We start from the raw sequence: 22,745 nt of genomic DNA, 5'->3' as shown, positions 1-22,745 counted from the left end.
TACTCTTTTATTCAAGAAAAGTAGACTCATTTCAAGTATATGCAAATTTTGTGATGACTCATCACTAGCTTTTATATCAAAAAAATTTGGTGATGACTTACCCGTAACATTGGTTTTAATTAAATATCTCTAAATGCACGTGATGCATGCTTTTATCTTTTGAAAAACATGTATGACAATTCATACTAATATATATTACTCCGACATTGAAAGTGTTTCATTCGTCCCTTATTACTTTTTCCATCATCTATTTTAGTATCCAAAAATTTATTTGTCATTTCCCTTTAGCTACTACCTCCATAATGACAAGGTATCACCTTTTGCAAAATAAAAAAATAAAAAGAGAGTAAATGCAGAAAAAGAAATTACAAACAATTTATTGATTCAAAGAAGACAACATATGTTTTGGGTGAAGTGAAACTACATAGCTTTATAGAGCATGAAGTTTTGAAGTTTCATCGAAGTTACAACCCTTATAGCTCCACAAAGGTAAGCTACTAGCTCCAACTATTTAAAAATTATAAGCAAGCACCTATACAACCATTGTGGATGCTCTTACGACTATAATTTATTTCCATTATACCCTCATATAAAAACGTACTTCGTATAAGCCATTTTGGAACAAATTCCTCCTATAAACCATGCTCACATTGAGTAATTAAAATTCATAGCTATCTCTTTCTTCATAGTCCTATATAAAGGCCATGACTAACAAACTATACCCAAATGAAAGACTACTTTATATAAAGGCTTATAAGCCCAACAATTGAAATAGACATAAAATACCCAATTACTCAGACGTCATTTTCTCTCAAAAACCAAGTTTATCTTCATTCTTCAACCAACCAAACAAAACCCCATTAAAACTAAAAACCAAAAAAGCTCACTCCTTCTCTCTGCCACTCATCATCTTCTTCCAGAGGAGAGAGAATCACACATTTCCCACCACCATGCCTGTTCCAGTTGTTGAAGAAGAACAAATTCCGATTCCTGTTAAAGAAGAGGAGGTTATTTCATTCTCAATTACCATTTTTCTGGGGTTTTTTTTTTTGGGTTTAATTTTATTGGGTATTGATTCTATTTGCATTTTTTTATCTGAATTTTGCAGAAAGATGAAGTAATTGTTGAAGATGTTAAGGAGGATGAACATGAGGATGACGATGAAGATGATGACGACGATGATGATGAGGAGGATGACACTACCTTAAGTAATTTTCTTCTTTGTTCTTTATTTTTATAAATTTATTGTCTTTCGATTTTAAATTTTGTTTTTGTTTGTTCAATGTTCTTACTTAGGGTTTATGGCTCTTATTTGATCGTAAAGTTTCTTATTTGGTTCATGTTTGATGTTTTATGTGACGCTGAACTTGTTGTTTGTTATTTCAAACATGTGTGTTTAATTGGGTTGTGTTATTTGTTGGAATGGGGGTTATTTAAAATAGGATAAGGGTTGTTGAATTGAAATTCTGATGAAATTTGAACGTGAAAATGAAAATTGTGTTATCTTGAGTGATTAGCTAGGATTTTTGAGTTGTTATAATAATGTTTGAATTTTTTTTTTTTTTTTAATTGATATACTTGTTTGGGATTGACTGAAGATATGTTGTGTTGGACTGGAACTTGGAATTTGTTCGATCTTGGCGGTTTTGGTGACTTTTTTTTAGCTGTGTGATGTATGAAGAATTGGGAAGGTTGGTGGTTTAGGATTCCTGAATTTTGGATAGAAACTGGACCTGATATATTGAAAATCTTGTAGCTTAATTGGTTAGCTGTTAGGATTATTGTTGTGCATATTGCTTGATTGTTGTTTGTGTACGTTTTGCTGTATAAGCTTGAGCAACATTTGTCGTATCAGTTAGGCTGGGAATCTGGGTTTTATTTGTTTAATTTTATTGAAGAACTCTAACTGTTATGTTAGATACTGATGTGAATAGTATATTTTTATTTCTATGGATGAGGGTTGATGGGTTTTACGTGCTCTTAATGCTTGAGTGCTAATTATTTTATTCCGCGATTTGCTGTATCTATTTAGCGTCAGCTGAGGGTATCAAGCAGAGCAGGAGTGAGAAGAAAAGTCGCAAAGCAATGCTGAAACTGGGATTGAAACCTGTCTCAGGTGTAAGCCGGGTCACCATCAAGAGAGCCAAAAATGTAAGAATTTCTCCTCATGAAACGTTATTGATAATAGTTGTTTTTGAACATACTATAAGGGTCTAACTTGAGTGTTTTGGGATTACAGATATTGTTTTTTCATTTCAAAGCCTGACGTGTTCAAGAGCCCTTACTCTGAGACCTATGTCATATTTGGGGAGGCTAAGATCGAAGACTTGAGCTCTCAGCTGCAGACTCAAGCTGCCCAACAGTTCAGACTGCCTGATATGTCATCAATGATGGCCAACTCAGAAGCTTCTGCTGCCTCTGCTGCTGCCCAAGAAGAGGAAGAAGAGATCGATGATACAGGGGTAGAGCCTCGAGACATTGAGTTGGTTATGACTCAAGCTGGGGTTTCGAAGGGCAAGGCTGTCAATGCACTCAAGGCTCATGATGGTGACATTGTTGGTGCTATCATGGAGCTCACTGCTTAGGTCGGCAATCTTACCTACTCATTGATTCCTGCTCCTCGGGAGTTTAATTGCCCATTCTAGCTTTATTATTCTTCTTTTGGGCCCTAAACATTCTAGTGATGAGGTTATGCATTTTTGAACTGCTACCGATTCTATTTATTTTGGATTTGCCTTTTGATAATATAATGGTTTTGTTGCCTCAAATTTGCAGTAGCTTTCTATTTATTTGATTGGGGTTTATACAATCTTTAGATGTTTTACTTGGTGTTTGACCAGTTGTTCAAGGTGTATCATTATGTATGGAACAAGGGAATGTAAACAATTGAATGACAATTTAAATTGATGGATTTTGGATTAATCACATTTTTGTTGTAGTAATTGTTAATCCGTATAATTTACTGATACTATTAAACCAGTATCTATTAAGTCTACTGATTACAAAGAATATAAATATAAATTAGTCTTTTCTAATTAATCACCCTACAGTTTGTCCGGATTTCACCAGACATGCCAATAAGAACATCTATCTGACCCATCTTAACCATTGCTGCTGCAAACTTTCTCATCCACAATGACTGACTCATTGCGTTCTGATTCACCTCACTAGCTGTGTTGGAGTTCGTCAAGAGAGTCTGATCAGATGTGAACAAGCTGCGGTTGGCTAAGATGTCTTGGTAGTAGCCTACATCTGTGACCAATGGGCTACCAGGGTTCATTGGAACAACCAGACTAGAATCCTTGCTTCCTTGCGGGCATTGTTGCTGCAATTGTCCTGCATATTTAGAATCCAGAGTAGGATCTGCCCCATTTGTTCCATTGAAGTTGTATAGCCTGTTGATGATGGATGTGCAATGAGACTGGCCAATTGTATGAGCGCCTGTGTTCAAGAGTGGGTTTATGAATTTGATGTCAGATTAAGGTCCTCAATAGATTAGGGACTTAGGTTCAAGTGTTCAAGCTCAACTGTTCAAGACTTATTCAGGCAAATGAACTTTGGTATAAATTGGATAATTTTAAACCTAGAAAACCCAGTTCGACCTTTGTGTTTGTTGATAGCTATTCAAAACCTGTCATGACTAGCTAAAATGGATTTGGATTTTATTAGCTAGTTTATTACTGGATAGCTAACATCAAAGAGTTAATAAGAATATTATCTAATTGCTGGTTCTGCTTGAAAACGAAAAGCTGTTTATTAGGACCTTTAGATGGAAACATCATTTGACTGACTACTTTGTGTTGGGACTCCTAAGTCCTGACTCGTAACTGAATAGTACATTATTCTGTGACTTTCGGTAAATTCTGAAAGTGGAAGGCCAGGCATATTTCTGTGTGAAAGTCCAACCAAAGTTAAAGATAAATTCACCCTCACTATTGATACCTGATAGGGTGACCATTTCTTCCTGTGTCAGATTTCTGTTCGCGAAGCTCTGTGTGAGTTGGTCAACATTCATTGAGGGTGCAGGGATGTCTCGTAGCACCTCTGAAGCTAAAGAGACTCTTCCATCCCTTCTCCCAGCTGGAACATCATATACTGGTCCTCTTGTCTGTGAATCAGATCAAGTTATGCAGACTACAAAATTAACTGTTCTCTGGTAAATAAATAAAAATTCTTACTTACTATTACTACGCTGTCTCTGGCTGCAAAAGCTAAAATGTCTGCACATGATACGACCCCTTTGCATTCAGTTTCTAGTCTAGTCTTTGCATTGTCAATAATTTCAAATCCTCGAAGGCTAGGATTGTTTACAAATGAATCCTTCTCAGCTGTGTTTGTGGAAGTGGAGTCAATGAGAATGGATCCATCACAGCCCTGGTATCAGAAGAGAGGGGACTTAGGGAAACATTTGCTATTAATCGAATTAACAATACAGGAAAAGTTTCAACCAACTTACTCTAACAAAGCAGTCATGAAAGTGCATTCTGACTAGACCGGGGGCAACTCCTTTGTCTTTCATAAACCCCTTCGTAACTTCTTCATTCACAATGCGCTCTGCTGATTCACATGATTCACTATAAAACCCGACTTTAAGTTGTGCTTCTGTCTGAGCACTTAGACAAGAAAGAGCCAGAAATAGAACACGAAAGACGATTGAAGAGTGAAGGGGCATCTTTAGACTGATTCTTTACTTTGCTTCAACCGTGGAGAACCTAAACACACAGTTGTCCCATTTTATAAGTGGGAAAAACAAATCATATTAGTGTGTTGTTAGACAGCAGATTTGCTTTGTTTAGTTTGAGCACATGACACTCTTAGTTGGAAAAAGACAATTACAATGATTCTGAAAGTAATTATTCTGTCTATTAATTTTTGTTATGGATTAAGTGATATGCTTATTGTGTGGCTCCCTGAAGTAAGCATGCCTTGATTCTATTGACTTCAGTGCGCAAGATGCCAATGATAGCTGTTGAACTGGGTATACTATGGGACCAATAGCTTTGATATTCTGGTATAGTTAACCTGTCATTGTACCATTTTAACATGCATTGCTCTCATTAGTATTCTGACTATTAGGCTGAGAATACTAGAGTTAACAATAAGTGTCTGTACAAAGGATGCTTCGTTTCGGTTAGAATATAGGGAAGTTGGGTAAGACTCCTTTTTTGTTTGTGGGGAAGGGGGAAATATGGTCCTACGGAAACTGGGAAGGGGGAGGCTTTTTTTTTTACTTCTAAAAGGTAACATTGCATTATTGGGGGGTTCGGAACAGTGATAAAGACAATACTCCTAGCTACTATGAAGACATGGAAGCACATAACTGATTGTTTACTTGGAAGTAGCTATAATTATCCTCTCATAGGGGCGTATTTGTAAAAATATAAACAGAATTAAAAAAGAAGGTTTAGCTTGTATCACACCAGCAGTGTCCTGTACTGTATTATAAACCAATTTGTGGGCTGTGTTTGAATGTTTATCTCTCTAGACATAGTGCCTTAGATTGGATCCCATTCACGAGTATTTCCTGAGTCAGTACTTGCTACTCTATTGAATACATGTACGATCTTAACAGAATACAGTACTGTACGGATGAAATACTTGCTGAGTGTTAAAATTTGTCAAGTCATTGTATGAGGGGGTGTGCTTTTACCTATCTATCACAATAGACAAAACATTATCTGACTAAATGCTTACTACTGTACTTTGTAACACTTATGGGTGCTGTCTTTGAATGTATGTTAATAGTATAAGGTGGGAAGTTCAATGTCCTGTTTAAGCTCTTTGTAGTTGGCTTTTGTGTAACATTATGGTATTTTGATGCGGATACATTCCTGACAATGAGTAGCAAATAAGATAGTTAACCTTACATAATGTTATTGAGGATTTAGATCTGTAAAGGCATATCACGTGACATTAATCAATTTTTTGCTGTAAAGCCATATGATATGATATCAGTAATTTTAGTGCTGTAAAGCCATTTTTGCAATCATTAAAATCTCGTCTTTTTTGTAATATTATTCTTCATATTGTTGCTTTCAGCTCAGATTAGTGCAACTTTCATATCTTTATTTAGTTAACCACCCTACAATTTCTTCGGATTTCTCCTTCATTGCCTGTGAGAATATCAATCTATCCCATCCTCACCATAGCATCATCAAACTTCATTACCTGGGAGTAAGAATTTCGGGCATACTGGTTTACTAGCTCTGTTTTAGCAGTGTCTGACAAGAGAGTCTGATCTGTTGTGAACAAGCCATGGTTATTGAGGACATCCAGAATTCCAGAGTCAGATTTTACGGGATTATTAGGATCCATTAAACCACAATATTAGCACCAGCATCCCCTGATCGGCACTACTGCTGCATTTGAGCTGCAAATGCAGAGTTCATGCTGGGATCCTGTGCATACAGCCTTTTGCTGAAGGAAGTGCAGTCAGCATGACCTATGTTATTAGCTCCTGCACAACGGAGTATTTATGCAGCTTTGTTGTTAGTTTATCCAGTGTTTTTAATGCTAGCTAGTTTCTTGCTCCATCAACTAAAAGCAACCATTTCTTGAAGATGCTGTTCTCGTTAAACAAATGGAATTTTAGATTCGTGGACTCTGATGCTAGGCAAACTGAGTTTGCCAGTCCAAGGAAAGATAATAGCAGGGGAAGGGATCCATTTCTAAAACATAACATTACATGTTACAATAGGTTGCTGCCATTGCCCTGGTGAAGGGTTTGCTGATTGTGTCAAATGTAAATAGAAAGAACTATAAAATTACTCTGATGCCTCTTAAAAAGCTTCCACCAAGGTTAGAGTAAAGGACAAGGGAAGTCATCATAGCATCAATCGTGCAATAAGTCAATAATCCAAAGGGGTACTTGATTATCTGTTTCTGTTTTCCTCAGTACTTCAGGTTCATGGTAGTCTTCCACAATTTGCATCTAAAAATAGACTTGCAAGTATATAATTCATCAAATTACATGTTTGAGACTGAAAATTATCCTTCCAAAGACACAAACGAACATGAGTTAATTCTACTTAAGACTCAGTAAGTCTGATCTCTTGACAAGGGGAATAAACCCATATTTCTTAATTGATTACCCTACAGTTTGTCCGGATTTCTCCATTAGTACCAGTAAGAACTTCGATTTGACCCATGTTTACCATTGCTGCTGCAAACTTTCTCATCCACAAGAACTGATTCCTTGCATTCTGGTTCACCTCATTAGCTGTGTTGGAGTCAGTCAACAACGTCTGATCAGACGTAAACAGGCCTTTGTTGGCTAAGACATCCTGGTAGTAATTTACATCTGAAATAAATGGGCTTCGAGGGTCCATTGGAACCACCAGGCTAGAATTTGTGCTTCCTTGTGGGCACTGTTGCTGCAACTGTCCTGCATATTTGGAATCCAGAGTGGGATCTGGCCCGTTTGTTCCACTGAAATTGAATAGCCTATTGTTGAAAGATGTGCAATGAGACCGTCCAATTGTATGAGCCCCTGTGATCAATTTTAGACTTATATGAGGTGATTTAGGCTCTCAATAGAGTTAATACTAGATACATGTAGCCGAGGTAGGTACTTGTCCCATCAAAGCAAACAAACTCGGGTATGGAATAATGAATTTGAAAACCTAGCAGGATATATACCAATTTGACCTTTGTGATAGTGTAAAACCAGTAATTCTAATTGTTAAACTAACCACTTACAGCTAAGGTCCTGTCACGTGTATAATTGTTTGTTACTGTAAAAATGGTTTTTGCTGACTTGAATTGCTGATGTTTTTGATTCAGTAGTGTTTGTCATATGCTGTTAAATCTGATTTTGACTTGTCAAAACTTATTTTTTACTGAATAAATCTAATATCTAATGAACTATAATATAATAAGTTGAAGAGAACATGGCCTAATTTCTCAATTATTGGCTGGTTAGTAGTTAATGAAACTGATGACGACCACTTGAACAGCTGATTGCTGTTTGTAGACCCTTATATACTTAGATTTATCCTTGAAAGTTGAGTTTGATAATTTGAAGATTTATGCTACAAATGTAGAATATGCTAAAAAGCTGATACCTGATAGGGTGACCATTTCTTCCTGTGTCAAATTTTTGTTTGTGAAACTCTGTGTAAGTTGAGTAACGTTAAATGTGAATCCTGGGACGTTTTGCAGCACTTCTGAAGCTAAAGAGACCCTGCCATCCCTTCTTCCAGATGGAACATCATATCTTTGTCCTCTGGTCTGCGAAAAAAGTTATGCAGTAGCAGCAGGTAACAGAGTTAAATTTGCTCTACCCAAGCTTATATAGTATATACTATTTCCTATCGGTTAAAAAAATTCTACTTACTATTGCTACACTATCTCTAGCTGCGAAAGCTAATATATCTGCACATGATACTACCCCTTTGCATTCAGCTTCAAGTCTAGTTTTTATGTTGTCGATGACTTCAAACCCTCGAAGACTGGGATTGTTTGCTGGTGAATCCTTCTCAGCTGTGTTTGCAGAAGTGGAGTCAATGAGAACGGATCCATCACACCCCTGAAAAGATCAGAAAGAAAACTTGCTTAGGAAAATTTAGATTTGTAGTTCACTGAAGAATAGATAACATTGATTAAGATATCTAACTTACTCTAACAAAACAGTCATGAAAGTGCATTCTGACAAGACCAGGGGCAATCCCTTTGTCATTCATAAATTCTTTCGTTACTTCTTCACTGACAATGCGCTCAGCTGATGGACATGAGTTGCAGTAAAATCCAACTCGAAGCTGTGCTTCTAGCTGAACACTTAGACAAGAGAAAGCCAAAAACAGAACAAGAAATTTTATTGAAGAGTGAATGTTCATTTTTAGGTTCATTCTGTCTTATTGTACTATGTTTTCTTCTTGAAGAACCTAAACATGCAGTAATAACCATCTTATAGCCGAAAACAAGGAATATAAAATGGTGTACATCCTAATTAGTGCGTGGTGATACAATATGTTGGATTTATTTAAATCTGCAACATGGCATTTTTAGATAGAAGAAAACACAAACTAGAATTTTCTGATAGTTACTGACCTGTCTAATTCATTTTGATTATGGAATACGGATGATAAGCACTATTTAGCCACCCCTAAAGCGGATTATTCCTACTTCTATTGACTTCGGATGCATAAGAAGCCAACAAGATTAGTTGAATAGGTATATATTAGGACTAATAGTGCTGATTTTCGGGCATTATTAAGCTGTCACTGTCACTGTCACTGTATATTATTCTAAGTATGCATTTCATTGTTAACTCTCATTTTTTAAGGCACAATCTAAGGGTGATTAGACAGTCAGCAATGACTGTCGATACAAGTATTGTCTCATAGGATGTCTCTTGTTGATTAAAACTTAGTGGAGATGGATGAGGCTCCATAGATTTTTTTTTTTTCTGGAAATTTTGGTCCTATAGGATGGAAATGGCGGAATTATTTTTCTGTTAATGGTGTTTACTGCATTATTATTGGGTGAATTGGAGCACTGCGAGATATTATATTTCATCCTTACTGCTGTGGTGATTAGTGATTTAAGTGCATTGAAAAGTGAAGGCTCTGAATGACATTCTAATATATTTTCCCTGAAATGCATTTTCTCTAGGTAATAAGAAAAAAGCGTAATCATGAGTTCATAATCGTCTTCTATACAATTATACCTGTCTGTTTAACCTATCAGAAACTTGTTAGGAAGTCCTTACCCTTTCAAAAACTATGATGATTAGCTGATCATATTCTCACAAAAGGATCATCAGAAAGTTTATGAAGTAACAAGCTACTGTACAGTTATAGTCTTTTATTTATGGAATTTATGCCCAACAAGGTTGATTTTTAGATCATGTCACTTATTTCTCACAAGCAAAGCCGGTTGAATCTCCACCGTGTCAACTTAGTATACGTTGGGACAACTGATTCTGCAAATAAGGACCGTGCTTTATCATAGGTTCATAGAGTTTGATATTATGTACTTTGATGATGAAATGTTCACCTTTCTGTAAGAAGCACTTACAACAGACCAAACTTTCATGCTTACAGTTTAGATGGGAGTTTCCCTAGTGATAATCTACTCATACTACTATCATTAATTAACTTCAGAAAATGGGCAGAATTCTATAATAATGATAATGAAACATGTGCAATTAGTACAATTAGGCAATTAGTGGTAGGTTTTGTTAATTTGTCATCTACTTAGAGTGGGGGTATGAACTACCTAATGCAGTATAATACTTTATTAGTATATATACTTCGTATTAGATAGCGTGACCTGAATTAATACGTAATTAATTATATATTTGTTAGTGGAAGCATTGATCTCATATAACTGTAGTCATGTTTTTCAACTGGTTGTTGTGTGTTTGAACACTTTTTCAACAGTTGCCTTAGTTTAAGGTGGAAGTTCTGGCCACTTGATTAGAGGCGTCGTAGACTAGTAGTTGCCTTTGTTTAACTTAACTTTGGAATGGGTGTTATTATATGAAGGGAGGTGTGGTGACCTGGTTGAATTCATAAGGTAGCTAACAATATGTTCTTTTAATTTGAAATTAGGTGTGCAAATTTGATTTGAACTTATCTAAATCAAATTGGATCTTGTTAGAATTTTCTATTTATCAAATATTTAATTATCAAATTTTTACTACTACGAAATTATAGTTACAAGAAGATGGAAAAAGGAAAATATGGTATGGCTTGAAACTTTCTTTTCTAATTACTTACAATGTACTGTAAAGTGATACAAGTGTATAATGATTTACTAAGTATATCTTAATTAGTGAAAAACCATATACATTTTAATTATAAAGGAAACAGTATCTCTTGCTGAAAAAACTCCCTTTCACATTATTCTTAACACAAATTAATAAGACAGTTGTTGTTAAAGTGTTGTGAAAATCCCATACACATAATTCTTGTAGATTGGTTTTGCTAAACAATCTTGTATTTCATTGGGTATACCGTGTTAACCATGTTTTCTAGAGGTTCTGTTGAAAAATATCTAGTAGGAAAGTGTTATTATTACCTACCTACCTAAAAGAATATCCGGTCTTCTATTTTCTAGTCTTCCGAACAATCCGAAGTTCTAATAGTTACTGAGCCAAAACTATGGGTGAGGGGAAGTAGGGTGTTTTTATTGACTTTTCTAAAGTTAAGGGGTTTTTTTTATTCTTGATTTAGCAACTATGTTTTGGAATGGATGCATAGTTAATACTCAGAAAGTCAGCAGAAAATAGAATATTCAGTAGTAGTAGTTGAGGAAATCAAGAAGTAGTTAAGATAGTGTCACTAATTTCAAATAACAATAGCTTTGAGGTACTAGATCAAACATATACAACCATTACAATTTTATTGCTGAAGCCTGTAATCTACAAAGCCATATATTACTTTCATTTTATTGCTTTCAGCACCTAGCACAATCTAGACATCTCCATTTGATTAATTAACAACTCTACAATTGATTCGGATTTCCCCTTCATCACCAGTGAGGACGTCGATCTGACCCATGGCCACCATTGCATCAGCAAACTTCCTTCCCCAAAGCCCAGGATTTCTTGCGTATTGGGTAACTAGGCCTGCAGTGACAGGGTCTGACGCTAGTGCTTGATCTGATGTAAACAGGCCGCGGTTATTCAGGATGTTTCTGTAGTAAGCAGTATCTGCTGTGAAGGGGCTTGGATCCATTGGAACCACAGTACTGGTATCTGAGTTCACTGATGGGCACTGCTTCTGCAGTTGAGCTGCATAAGCGGCATTTAAACTGGGATCCTGTCCTGATGCTGAGTTGAAAGAGTATAGCCTATCAGTGAAGGAATTGCAGTGAGCGCGACCTATGGTATGAGCCCCTGCACCCCGGAAATTTGTCAAGTAATTATTAGTTACAAAGCTTTGAGGGGAGGCTTATCTTCCTGTTTCAGTTTCTTTTGCACAAGATATTGAGTAACATATGAACAAGAAAGCACTAAAGTATAAAGTAAAATTAAAATTTGTTAATTCCTTACCCGATAGGATAACCATCTCTTCTTGTGTTAATCCTTTGCTGGCAAATATTTTAGTGAGTAGTTCAACGTCGCCAAATGCTGGAGGCAAGTTCTTCTTGATGTCTGATTCTAGGGAGATTCTACCATCTCTTCTTCCGGCATAAACATCATAGCCAAATCCTCCCGCCTACATAAATGATCAAACACGCCAGTTAATTACTACTACTACAACATCAAATTTACAGCTAAAGTTGGCAGAACTTTCTATGTGTTCTTTAGTTTAGTTACCATTTCAACACTATCTCTAGCAGCATAGGCTACTATATCAGCACAGGACACAACTCCTGGACACATATTTTCAATTTTAGCCTTGGCATTATCGATGACATCAAACCCTCGCAGGCTAGGATTATTTGCTGGTGCATCTTTCTCGGCTGTGCTTCCTGGAGTTGAATCCAGGAGCACTGATCCATCACATCCCTACAAGTAACATAACAAATATTATTAGATTATAATTGTGCACACTTGACCTATGAGTGTAAACCTCATTACTTCCAGAACATTAGCTTTAAGTTGAAACATTAAGAGTTACTGATACTATATAGGGGCCTGCATTCAGTCATGCACCACAGTATCCTTTAAAACTAGGCACTTTTGCTTGCAAGTTTCTGGAAGAAATACGTTCAATCAGTGGAAGTTGGTTTAAAAAAAAAAAAAGTGCTTATACCAACTAAATGAAGCTTTAATTATGCATATGAATTTTCTCTCTTTTTCATATAAGGCCCAATGATTGTTTCCTTGGAATTTAGCTAGGGAGGTTACTGAAAAGACACCCAGTTTTAGGAATATAATCCCACTAATTTTCGGTTGCACCTATAAGCCTATAACTTGTCTTTGCAATAACTGGCTGCTCAACAAAACTAGGAAGGTGCAATTAAAATACAAAAGTTACGTAGTCAGATTATAAGTAACTTACTCTAACGAAACAATCATGGAAATGCAGCCTTACGAGGCCAGCAGCATATCCCCTATTGCTGAAAAATGCTTCTCGGACCTCATTTTTTATGATGAACTCAGCCATAGGGCATGACTGCATATAAAATCCTCGTTGAAGTTGAGCTTCTAAGAAGCCGGTAAGACTTAATATGACCAAGATTGAAAAAGCTATAGTAGTTGAAAAATGAAGACATTTCCTAATTTGACTCATCTTTCTTTTTCTGTACTGATACTTCTGACAATGTCTGTTTACTTACTTTGAAGATCTTGTGCACCTTTGAAGGGACTTATATAGTCAAAGAGAGGCAATATAAAATTATATATTCGCGCCACAATTTTAATAATCTTAGTTTATTTAATGTTCAATTCCATGATCTTAATTCTTAGTGCGTTATACAGAAGCAGTATACTGTCATGACTCATTAGTGTTTTGATGTTTACAGACAATTTGGAAGATAAGACAAAGAGGATTGGTTAGGCCTACAATTATTTATTTGATTGTGGTCATATACAGGCACTCCTTGCTAAGTAAGTGCTAATTAATGTTATTGACCCGTAAAAAGTGGCTTCGCTTATGGATCAATCAGGAAGTGTCCACTGTGTATTGATTTGAGTGGTGGAAAACTGAGGACTGTGGAGCATTGCAGCTGAAGATTGATATGGAATACTTAACAAGATTAATACTAAGTAAGTTTGATTGTGCTCTAGAGTTACGCCGCCTTTGTCTTCTATCTAATCTTAAACCTGTAAACTTACCACTAATATTTGACTAATTGTATATTTTACTTCTGCAGCAAATAAAAGTTCAGATTGATGGACTGTGATGCTAGGCAACTTAAATGTCACCTTAGGAAGATAATTAGGATAAATAAGATAAATGCCTGATCAAGGTCAAAACTTGAGAAATCCCTTTCAGAACGCAACAGAAATGCATGACAGTATTCCCATTGATGTAGTGGGGGCTTGCTCAGGGGCATAGTTAATACTCAGAAAGTCAGCAGAAAATAGAATATTCAGTAGTAGTAGTTGAGGAAATCAAGAAGTAGTTAAGATAGTGTCACTAATTTCAAATAACAATAGCTTTGAGGTACTAGATCAAACATATACAACCATTACAATTTTATTGCTGAAGCCTGTAATCTACAAAGCCATATATTACTTTCATTTTATTGCTTTCAGCACCTAGCACAATCTAGACATCTCCATTTGATTAATTAACAACTCTACAATTGATTCGGATTTCCCCTTCATCACCAGTGAGGACGTCGATCTGACCCATGGCCACCATTGCATCAGCAAACTTCCTTCCCCAAAGCCCAGGATTTCTTGCGTATTGGGTAACTAGGCCTGCAGTGACAGGGTCTGACGCTAGTGCTTGATCTGATGTAAACAGGCCGCGGTTATTCAGGATGTTTCTGTAGTAAGCAGTATCTGCTGTGAAGGGGCTTGGATCCATTGGAACCACAGTACTGGTATCTGAGTTCACTGATGGGCACTGCTTCTGCAGTTGAGCTGCATAAGCGGCATTTAAACTGGGATCCTGTCCTGATGCTGAGTTGAAAGAGTATAGCCTATCAGTGAAGGAATTGCAGTGAGCGCGACCTATGGTATGAGCCCCTGCACCCCGGAAATTTGTCAAGTAATTATTAGTTACAAAGCTTTGAGGGGAGGCTTATCTTCCTGTTTCAGTTTCTTTTGCACAAGATATTGAGTAACATATGAACAAGAAAGCACTAAAGTATAAAGTAAAATTAAAATTTGTTAATTCCTTACCCGATAGGATAACCATCTCTTCTTGTGTTAATCCTTTGCTGGCAAATATTTTAGTGAGTAGTTCAACGTCGCCAAATGCTGGAGGCAAGTTCTTCTTGATGTCTGATTCTAGGGAGATTCTACCATCTCTTCTTCCGGCATAAACATCATAGCCAAATCCTCCCGCCTACATAAATGATCAAACACGCCAGTTAATTACTACTACTACAACATCAAATTTACAGCTAAAGTTGGCAGAACTTTCTATGTGTTCTTTAGTTTAGTTACCATTTCAACACTATCTCTAGCAGCATAGGCTACTATATCAGCACAGGACACAACTCCTGGACACATATTTTCAATTTTAGCCTTGGCATTATCGATGACATCAAACCCTCGCAGGCTAGGATTATTTGCTGGTGCATCTTTCTCGGCTGTGCTTCCTGGAGTTGAATCCAGGAGCACTGATCCATCACATCCCTACAAGTAACATAACAAATATTATTAGATTATAATTGTGCACACTTGACCTATGAGTGTAAACCTCATTACTTCCAGAACATTAGCTTTAAGTTGAAACATTAAGAGTTACTGATACTATATAGGGGCCTGCATTCAGTCATGCACCACAGTATCCTTTAAAACTAGGCACTTTTGCTTGCAAGTTTCTGGAAGAAATACGTTCAATCAGTGGAAGTTGGTTTAAAAAAAAAAAAGTGCTTATACCAACTAAATGAAGCTTTAATTATGCATATGAATTTTCTCTCTTTTTCATATAAGGCCCAATGATTGTTTCCTTGGAATTTAGCTAGGGAGGTTACTGAAAAGACACCCAGTTTTAGGAATATAATCCCACTAATTTTCGGTTGCACCTATAAGCCTATAACTTGTCTTTGCAATAACTGGCTGCTCAACAAAACTAGGAAGGTGCAATTAAAATACAAAAGTTACGTAGTCAGATTATAAGTAACTTACTCTAACGAAACAATCATGGAAATGCAGCCTTACGAGGCCAGCAGCATATCCCCTATTGCTGAAAAATGCTTCTCGGACCTCATTTTTTATGATGAACTCAGCCATAGGGCATGACTGCATATAAAATCCTCGTTGAAGTTGAGCTTCTAAGAAGCCGGTAAGACTTAATATGACCAAGATTGAAAAAGCTATAGTAGTTGAAAAATGAAGACATTTCCTAATTTGACTCATCTTTCTTTTTCTGTACTGATACTTCTGACAATGTCTGTTTACTTACTTTGAAGATCTTGTGCACCTTTGAAGGGACTTATATAGTCAAAGAGAGGCAATATAAAATTATATATTCGCGCCACAATTTTAATAATCTTAGTTTATTTAATGTTCAATTCCATGATCTTAATTCTTAGTGCGTTATACAGAAGCAGTATACTGTCATGACTCATTAGTGTTTTGATGTTTACAGACAATTTGGAAGATAAGACAAAGAGGATTGGTTAGGCCTACAATTATTTATTTGATTGTGGTCATATACAGGCACTCCTTGCTAAGTAAGTGCTAATTAATGTTATTGACCCGTAAAAAGTGGCTTCGCTTATGGATCAATCAGGAAGTGTCCACTGTGTATTGATTTGAGTGGTGGAAAACTGAGGACTGTGGAGCATTGCAGCTGAAGATTGATATGGAATACTTAACAAGATTAATACTAAGTAAGTTTGATTGTGCTCTAGAGTTACGCCGCCTTTGTCTTCTATCTAATCTTAAACCTGTAAACTTACCACTAATATTTGACTAATTGTATATTTTACTTCTGCAGCAAATAAAAGTTCAGATTGATGGACTGTGATGCTAGGCAACTTAAATGTCACCTTAGGAAGATAATTAGGATAAATAAGATAAATGCCTGATCAAGGTCAAAACTTGAGAAATCCCTTTCAGAACGCAACAGAAATGCATGACAGTATTCCCATTGATGTAGTGGGGGCTTGCTCAGGGGTATCAAATGTACCCTTGAATTGTATATGTAATGTATATTTACTCAGACTTGATAACCCACAGGTATGTGTCAATTGTCTCAGCGTTAGGCTCGACTATCTTATGACTTGGTGCTAATCAAATAAGTGTTGAAATGTTCATTCTCATGTTGGGTTGTTTAGTATCCAACATGGGTCCTTGAGGTATAATGAAGAGTTCGCGTAACATAGTATGTAACTTTTAACTTGTTCTTCAGAGAAGGGATTTCGTCACACTTGAACTTGAGACCTTCAAGTCACTTTGGAACAATTTTCCATTAGGTGAAAAGGTATAAATAAGGTCTCATAGGAAATTTTGGATCAGGTTTAATTAGTAAGGTACATGTAAATTTGTCATTTGGTTTCATTTTAACACTAACACATAATTCACCAAGAAAATTAATAAAGGTCGGCGTATTGTCTGGCATTCCTGAAACTCTATCCTTATTATAGTCTGACAATTCAGGAAACATTGTGAGAATGGTAGCCCAATATTTAAACTGGCTTTAAGAGAGCTTTACTAGTAAAGTAGTAAAAACAGAACTACAGTAACAGCAGGAAATGCTGCAAATTCTGCTCTGTGGCCAATTTGTTTATTCCTTTTATGGGTTAATCACCCTGCAATTAGCTCGAATCTCTCCTTGATCACCAGTCAGAACTTGAATCTGGCTCATCTTGATCATAGCTTGAGCAAAATCTCTGCGCCAAGCAAAACCGTTTGATGCATAATCTGCTGCATCTTGTGCAGTTTCCTGACTGTCTAGAAGCGCCTGATCAGAGGTAAATAGACTGCCATGTTGGAAAAGATTGCTATAGTAGCTCGATTCCATAAGAAATGGACTTTGGTTCATGAAAACAGCCAAGTTTTGATCAACATTTCCTTGAGAATTTCTGGGGCACTGTTGCTTCAAAGACTCTGCAAAGGATGGATTTAGGTTTGGGTCCTGCATCGTCGTGGTGCTAAAGTTGTAGAGTCTATTAGTGAATGAGGAACAGCGTGAGCGCCCAATTGTATGTGCTCCTGTAAACATATAAGTAAAACACATTATTATAGTTAATTATGTTTTAAATTTTCGTTTCTAACTGTTTTTTTTGTTATATTTTCCAAGGAAAGGTCACAGTGAACTTATTAAATGAAAAAGAAACAGACTTACCAGAAAGAATAACCATCTCATCCTGTGTTAAGCCCTTGTTTGCAAAAGATTGAGTGAGTTGATCAAGGTCAAACGACGGAGCAGGGATTTCTATTGTTTCTGATGCTCTCGAAATCCTGCCATCTCTACGTCCTGCTGGTACATTCCAGTATTGTCCACCAGTCTACATGCTCAATAAGGCCAAAACAATATCAGATGACTGAAGTAATTGATTGTACAAAATTTAGCTATTAACAAAAGATTTTAAAAAAAAAAAATTGAGGTTGGTTATTGATGGTCTTACAAATAATACTGAGTCCCTTGCAGCAAATGAAAGGATATCAGCACACGACACAACCCCTTTACAAGCAGCTTCGAGTCTAGCCTTAGCATTGTCAATCACTTCAAGTCCTCGTAAAGTAATTCCATTGGGTGGACCATCCTTCTCAGCTTGATTTGTTGAGGTTGAATCTATAAGGATTGATGCATCACAACCCTGTAACAAAAACAAGAGTTTCACTCACAAACATATATGTTGAAGTACATAATCATGTATGTATGCATATGAGGAAGAGCAAGAATAACAAATATAATGTGTGTAATATTTTACCCTGACAAAGCAGTCATGGAAATGCAGCCTAACAATGCCAGGAGCAATCCCGTTGTCTCTAAGAAAAGATTTAAACACCTCCTTCCTAATTATAGCTTCAGCAAAGGGACATGTATTGAGATAGAATCCTACTTGCAGTGCTGCTTGAATGCGCGAGCTTAAGAAACATGCAACTACAATCATTGCCAAAGCTAGCTTCATTTTCATGGGTAAATTAGCTGCTCTGATCTCTATCTATTATGTTCCTAAAATTTGATACAAGTGATGTACTGTAATTAGAATTGTTAGTAATTCTGAGTTTTTCTTTCAGCAAAATCCCAGGGATTTATTTATAGCAGGAAAAAACAATGCACACATTTGGAAATATAATCTTGCCCCCATAATTTCTATCCAATTGATACTTTCTTTGTATTCAACTGTAACTTTAAATTCACATGCTATTACATACTTGTGTCATTTGCAATTGTTTATAATAGAGAATATACTTGATATTGTAATATTAAAGCCTTAATTTCCTTTCTTTTTCCTTATGTTTGCAATCATTACAAGAGAATTAATGATTGACATCTTATTGCAGTTGTTTGACTTTTACACAATTCATAGATCGAATAGCTTTGACCCTTAATGTTACTGTGTAAAAAAAAAAAAAAATTCACTTAAACAATGTATATTGTATTTATAATTTTAATTAAATACTTATACAATTACGGATATTAATGGTCAAAATTGTGTAATAAAAGTCAAAGTATACTGCAACCCAATAAATAGAGGAAGCAGACACTCGTATTAATTAAGTTAGTTGTTCTGCATTAGATTTTATGATTAGTCAGTTAATTGTAATTAAGCCATATTTCACCAAATTGCACATGATTGCCCTACCAATGTTTGCACTTAATAGTAAAAACTTGTAATTAAGCCATATTTCACTATACTGTGCATGATTGAGACACTAGACCAACCTTCTTCCAATGAGGCAACCCCTTATTTAGGCAATTGTAGTTGAATGAAAGGTATGGAAAATTCCATTGCTTTAGTTAGTCACTTTGATTAAGCCTTAAAATTAATAATATCAAAGAGATGGATTTTGTTACGCCAGTGATGAGCGAACAGCAGATGGCCAATAATTGAATGATGAAATACAAAGACAAGAGTAGCAGTATAGTGCAAATCATGTAACTGAATTGGTGCTTAACTGGATCTTTGAAGGACATAATGCAAGTTGATGTAATACAATATCACCAATAACTACGCTTTTCATCACTGTAGTTTATTTAGTACTCCCTCTATTCCAAAATTATGTTCTTAATTTGACCAAATTTGTCTCAAAAAAATTCTAAATATGAACATCATTGTGGAACGGAGGGAGTAATATTTATGTATGTTGTTTTTTTTATACATTTTCACATACATGATTTACCAAGAAAGTGTGTCTTATTTGACAATTCTGAAACTCTTCATCTTTAAGACTTTAAGCTCTAGTCTGACCATTCCAAAAGACAGGAACGTGCCGTTAACAAACGCTACACATTTCAAGATCTATAATTTGAGATTGTTAGTCCAAGTCTCTGGCTTATTCAGAATTACTAATGACTGCAGCATTACAGCAACAGCAGGAAAACCAGCAAATTTTGCTATGTAGCCCAAATAGTCTAATCTTTTTTTATGGATTAATCACCCTACAATTAGCTCGAATTTCTCCTTGATTTTCAGTCAGGACTTGAACCTGGCTCAACTTGATCATAGCTCGAGCAAAATCCACCTTCCAAGCTAAATCATTCGTTGCATAAACTGTCGCCTGTTCAGCAGTCGTCTGGCTGTCCAGGAGTGACTGATCAGAATTAAATAGACCAGCATGTTTGAAAAGATTTCCATAGTAGCTTGAGTCCATGAAAAATGGACTTTGGTTCATAGCAACAACCAAAGTTTGGTTGAGAATTCCTTGCAAAAATCTTGGACACTCTATCTTCAGGAGCTGTGCATAATGTGGATCTAGGTTTGGGTCCTGCATCGTTTTGGTGTTATAGTTGTAGAGTCTGACTGTGAACGAGAAACAATGTGAGCGACCAATTGTGTGTGAACCTGCATACATATAATGTTATGGATATTAGTTTTTAGTAGGCCTTTTTCTTTTCTTTCTGTCTAAAACTCTGATGTGTGATGTATCTATGTTGCCATGTACTAGTGTGTGTGCACATGCGCGCCATGAAGTGTTAGAACATTGGATGATTAGAAGATTAAAGAACCAGGTATGTTTTTTAGGCGCAAAATTCAACACATTCAACCAAAACATGAATATAGCTACATAAAGTTGAAGAATTAATCATGTAGATCACACTTAATTGATCATAGGGAAAAAAAAATGGAGACATACCAGAAAGAGCAACCATATCACCCTGTGTCAAACCCTTCTTTGCAAAAAATTCGATGAGTTGATCGAGGTTAAAAGAGGGTTTGGGGATATCTTCAGTTTCTGCTGCTCTTGAAATCCTGCCATCCCTCCTTCCTGCTGGTACATCCCAGTACAGTCCTCCTGACTACATACATTCCCCAAACAATATTTGTGCATAAGACTAATTAATGCCTCAGATAGTACTAACAGACAGCGAGTCAAACATTTAGTCTGAAGAAAATGAGATTGATAGATGTCCTTACAAGTACATTGGAGTCCCTAGCAGCATATGCTAAAATATCAGCACAGGACACGACACCCATACACACAGCTTCGAGTCTAGCCTTAGCATTGTCGATCACCTCAAGACCTCGTATTGATTTATTGGGTGAACCGTCCTTCTCAGCTTGATTTTCTGGGGTTGAATCTATCAGAAGCGATCCATCACAACCCTGTCACAGAAAAATAAGTTATGCATACATTTATCATCAAGTACTTACTGACTTACTGTCATGTCATACGAAGTATATATGAAGAGCAAGAGTAGTAGCATTGATAATGAATAATGTATGTTACCCTGACAAAGCAATCATGAAATTGCAGCCTGATAATGCCAGCAGCAATTCCTTTGTCTTCAAGGAAGGATTTTTTGACCTCGTCTTTGATTATAGCTTCAGCAAAGGGACATTTATCGCGATAAAATCCTACTTGCAGTCCTGCTACAATGTGAGAACTTAAGAAACATACTACTATAGTTACTAAAGCTAGCTTCATTGTCATGAGTATATTAGCTCTCTGTGTTCTTATATTTTGATGCAAAAAGTTCATTATGATTGGTGGTAATATGAGTTTGTTGCTCAGAAAACTCATTGGTATTTATAGGGGGTTAAGCAAGTGTACTTACTCTAGTTATTCCTTTCAAATTACCCTTTGTTTTACATATATGCACATCTAGCACTACTCATGTACAATATACATGAGCTGTGTGATATTTAGGCTTTGGCACCTCTAGTTAACCTGTCACCAATAAATTTCACTAACGTATCCATGATCCAAATCAATTATAACACGCGAGATAGCTAGTCATTTTTCTAATAAGGTTGATTTTCAAGATGTTAATATAGTCCGAACCACAAATGACAGGTTGAACCATAGACTTTGGCCTATATTTCATAATTTTACAACACCAAAGAATATGAGCACTATTGGAATCCATATGCAATTATGCATGTCAATATGGTAAAATATACAAGTACATATATACATTTTGAAATGGACAAATAATCCATTATTCCACTGCCAAAAGTTTTGATAAAATTATTACTCAAGAAACATATAAACCATAAAAAACAGCTAATAATTCCACTAATGATAATTAGTTTCTACTATAATTACTGTCTACATAGCATTCTAATATTGGTTAGCTAGCTAGTTCTCTATCTCATAGCCTCATCCCCTTTCATTTTTTTAATTACTTAGATTTTTTTCTTCTTGTTTTCGGCTAAATACAACTTGGTTAGCTATTTCTACATTAGATTTTAAGTGCGTTTGGTTCATAATTAAATATGTAGTAACCCTACCACAGTTACCACCTTTTAGTAAAACTTGAAATTAAGACAAATTTCTTTGAAATGAACATGATTGTGACCAAAGAACTAACCCTCTTATGAGGCAAACACACATTAAGTAATTTAAGCTGAAAAGAGATACCGCCGTTTTTAGTAAGTTGGATTTTTTCTCTTTTAATGTTTTGGGTTTTCCAATGAAGAAACGAAAGTAACTACTTCATTACGAAGTAAATGGAGCTATTAGCTATAGAATATCTGAAAGTGTTAGAATTTCTCCATCCAACCAGAATTAATAATCTGTGATTGATATTAATCTTTGATAATCATGAATATTT

At 36.0% G+C, this 22,745-nt stretch overlaps 7 protein-coding genes across 7 annotated transcripts; 1 reads left to right on the top strand and 6 right to left on the bottom strand.

Moving 5' to 3' along the window:
- The first annotated feature begins 756 nt into the window (after positions 1-756).
- On the top strand, positions 757-2,922 carry LOC110727547 (nascent polypeptide-associated complex subunit alpha-like protein 5). The gene is made up of 4 exons (XM_021907117.1): positions 757-1,007; positions 1,109-1,208; positions 2,033-2,174; positions 2,240-2,922. The coding sequence occupies exons 1-4, from the start codon at positions 951-953 to the stop codon at positions 2,583-2,585; spliced, it is 645 nt and encodes a 214-aa protein (XP_021762809.1). The 5' UTR covers positions 757-950; the 3' UTR covers positions 2,586-2,922.
- Positions 2,923-3,021: 99 nt separating this feature from the next.
- Positions 3,022-4,819, bottom strand: LOC110727539 (peroxidase 5-like). Its single transcript, XM_021907104.1, has 4 exons — positions 4,457-4,819; positions 4,183-4,374; positions 3,943-4,108; positions 3,022-3,441 (listed from the first exon to the last, which is right to left on the bottom strand). The coding sequence occupies exons 1-4, from the start codon at positions 4,670-4,672 to the stop codon at positions 3,032-3,034; spliced, it is 984 nt and encodes a 327-aa protein (XP_021762796.1). The 5' UTR covers positions 4,673-4,819; the 3' UTR covers positions 3,022-3,031.
- Positions 4,820-6,852: 2,033 nt separating this feature from the next.
- LOC110727528 (peroxidase 5-like) lies at positions 6,853-9,130 on the bottom strand. Its single transcript, XM_021907094.1, has 4 exons — positions 8,619-9,130; positions 8,336-8,527; positions 8,064-8,229; positions 6,853-7,489 (listed from the first exon to the last, which is right to left on the bottom strand). Exons 1-4 carry the CDS (start codon positions 8,844-8,846, stop codon positions 7,080-7,082), a joined length of 996 nt encoding a protein of 331 aa, XP_021762786.1. The 5' UTR covers positions 8,847-9,130; the 3' UTR covers positions 6,853-7,079.
- Positions 9,131-11,251: 2,121 nt separating this feature from the next.
- On the bottom strand, positions 11,252-13,248 carry LOC110727519 (peroxidase 5-like). Its single transcript, XM_021907083.1, has 4 exons — positions 12,954-13,248; positions 12,266-12,457; positions 11,999-12,164; positions 11,252-11,842 (listed from the first exon to the last, which is right to left on the bottom strand). The coding sequence occupies exons 1-4, from the start codon at positions 13,182-13,184 to the stop codon at positions 11,436-11,438; spliced, it is 996 nt and encodes a 331-aa protein (XP_021762775.1). The 5' UTR covers positions 13,185-13,248; the 3' UTR covers positions 11,252-11,435.
- Positions 13,249-13,999: 751 nt separating this feature from the next.
- Positions 14,000-15,995, bottom strand: LOC110727509 (peroxidase 5-like). Its single transcript, XM_021907072.1, has 4 exons — positions 15,701-15,995; positions 15,014-15,205; positions 14,747-14,912; positions 14,000-14,590 (listed from the first exon to the last, which is right to left on the bottom strand). The coding sequence occupies exons 1-4, from the start codon at positions 15,929-15,931 to the stop codon at positions 14,184-14,186; spliced, it is 996 nt and encodes a 331-aa protein (XP_021762764.1). The 5' UTR covers positions 15,932-15,995; the 3' UTR covers positions 14,000-14,183.
- Positions 15,996-17,109: 1,114 nt separating this feature from the next.
- Positions 17,110-18,923, bottom strand: LOC110727500 (peroxidase 5-like). Its single transcript, XM_021907061.1, has 4 exons — positions 18,454-18,923; positions 18,148-18,339; positions 17,865-18,027; positions 17,110-17,731 (listed from the first exon to the last, which is right to left on the bottom strand). The coding sequence occupies exons 1-4, from the start codon at positions 18,658-18,660 to the stop codon at positions 17,313-17,315; spliced, it is 981 nt and encodes a 326-aa protein (XP_021762753.1). The 5' UTR covers positions 18,661-18,923; the 3' UTR covers positions 17,110-17,312.
- A 942-nt stretch (positions 18,924-19,865) lies between these two features.
- On the bottom strand, positions 19,866-21,712 carry LOC110725478 (peroxidase 5-like). Its single transcript, XM_021904951.1, has 4 exons — positions 21,419-21,712; positions 21,106-21,294; positions 20,825-20,987; positions 19,866-20,532 (listed from the first exon to the last, which is right to left on the bottom strand). Exons 1-4 carry the CDS (start codon positions 21,710-21,712, stop codon positions 20,114-20,116), a joined length of 1,065 nt encoding a protein of 354 aa, XP_021760643.1. The 3' UTR covers positions 19,866-20,113.
- Positions 21,713-22,745: the final 1,033 nt, after the last annotated feature.

This window comes from Chenopodium quinoa, unplaced genomic scaffold, assembly GCF_001683475.1.
Source record: "Chenopodium quinoa cultivar QQ74 unplaced genomic scaffold, ASM168347v1, whole genome shotgun sequence".
In the NCBI taxonomy this organism is placed as follows: domain Eukaryota; kingdom Viridiplantae; phylum Streptophyta; class Magnoliopsida; order Caryophyllales; family Amaranthaceae; genus Chenopodium; species Chenopodium quinoa.
Note: the sequence above shows the minus strand (reverse complement) of the source record. Positions and strands in the feature narration are given on the sequence as shown.

What these genes read in the sequence shown, in the direction of transcription:
- LOC110727547 (XM_021907117.1), top strand. Translation starts at nt 951, where the DNA reads ATGCCTGTTCCAGTTGTTGAAGAAGAACAAATTCCGATTCCTGTTAAA. An exon ending in TTCCTGTTAAAGAAGAGGAG is followed by an intron (nt 1,008 to 1,108) that starts GTTATTTCATTC and finishes TGAATTTTGCAG; the next exon opens with AAAGATGAAGTAATTGTTGA. An exon ending in GGAGGATGACACTACCTTAA is followed by an intron (nt 1,209 to 2,032) that starts GTAATTTTCTTC and finishes GTATCTATTTAG; the next exon opens with CGTCAGCTGAGGGTATCAAG.
- LOC110727539 (XM_021907104.1), bottom strand. Translation starts at nt 4,672, where the DNA reads ATGCCCCTTCACTCTTCAATCGTCTTTCGTGTTCTATTTCTGGCTCTT. An exon ending in TTCATGACTGCTTTGTTAGA is followed by an intron (nt 4,375 to 4,456) that starts GTAAGTTGGTTG and finishes TTCTGATACCAG; the next exon opens with GGCTGTGATGGATCCATTCT. An exon ending in AGAAATGGTCACCCTATCAG is followed by an intron (nt 3,442 to 3,942) that starts GTATCAATAGTG and finishes TCTTGAACACAG; the next exon opens with GCGCTCATACAATTGGCCAG.
- LOC110727528 (XM_021907094.1), bottom strand. Translation starts at nt 8,846, where the DNA reads ATGAACCTAAAAATGAACATTCACTCTTCAATAAAATTTCTTGTTCTG. An exon ending in TTCATGACTGTTTTGTTAGA is followed by an intron (nt 8,528 to 8,618) that starts GTAAGTTAGATA and finishes TGATCTTTTCAG; the next exon opens with GGGTGTGATGGATCCGTTCT. An exon ending in CTAGAGATAGTGTAGCAATA is followed by an intron (nt 8,230 to 8,335) that starts GTAAGTAGAATT and finishes CTTTTTTCGCAG; the next exon opens with ACCAGAGGACAAAGATATGA.
- LOC110727519 (XM_021907083.1), bottom strand. Translation starts at nt 13,184, where the DNA reads ATGAGTCAAATTAGGAAATGTCTTCATTTTTCAACTACTATAGCTTTT. An exon ending in CTAGAGATAGTGTTGAAATG is followed by an intron (nt 12,165 to 12,265) that starts GTAACTAAACTA and finishes TCATTTATGTAG; the next exon opens with GCGGGAGGATTTGGCTATGA. An exon ending in AGAGATGGTTATCCTATCGG is followed by an intron (nt 11,843 to 11,998) that starts GTAAGGAATTAA and finishes TCCGGGGTGCAG; the next exon opens with GGGCTCATACCATAGGTCGC.
- LOC110727509 (XM_021907072.1), bottom strand. Translation starts at nt 15,931, where the DNA reads ATGAGTCAAATTAGGAAATGTCTTCATTTTTCAACTACTATAGCTTTT. An exon ending in TCCATGATTGTTTCGTTAGA is followed by an intron (nt 15,206 to 15,700) that starts GTAAGTTACTTA and finishes TGTTACTTGTAG; the next exon opens with GGATGTGATGGATCAGTGCT. An exon ending in CTAGAGATAGTGTTGAAATG is followed by an intron (nt 14,913 to 15,013) that starts GTAACTAAACTA and finishes TCATTTATGTAG; the next exon opens with GCGGGAGGATTTGGCTATGA.
- LOC110727500 (XM_021907061.1), bottom strand. Translation starts at nt 18,660, where the DNA reads ATGAAAATGAAGCTAGCTTTGGCAATGATTGTAGTTGCATGTTTCTTA. An exon ending in CAAGGGACTCAGTATTATTT is followed by an intron (nt 18,028 to 18,147) that starts GTAAGACCATCA and finishes TTGAGCATGTAG; the next exon opens with ACTGGTGGACAATACTGGAA. An exon ending in TGAGATGGTTATTCTTTCTG is followed by an intron (nt 17,732 to 17,864) that starts GTAAGTCTGTTT and finishes ATATGTTTACAG; the next exon opens with GAGCACATACAATTGGGCGC.
- LOC110725478 (XM_021904951.1), bottom strand. Translation starts at nt 21,712, where the DNA reads ATGAGTTTTCTGAGCAACAAACTCATATTACCACCAATCATAATGAAC. An exon ending in CTAGGGACTCCAATGTACTT is followed by an intron (nt 20,988 to 21,105) that starts GTAAGGACATCT and finishes GAATGTATGTAG; the next exon opens with TCAGGAGGACTGTACTGGGA. An exon ending in TGATATGGTTGCTCTTTCTG is followed by an intron (nt 20,533 to 20,824) that starts GTATGTCTCCAT and finishes ATATGTATGCAG; the next exon opens with GTTCACACACAATTGGTCGC.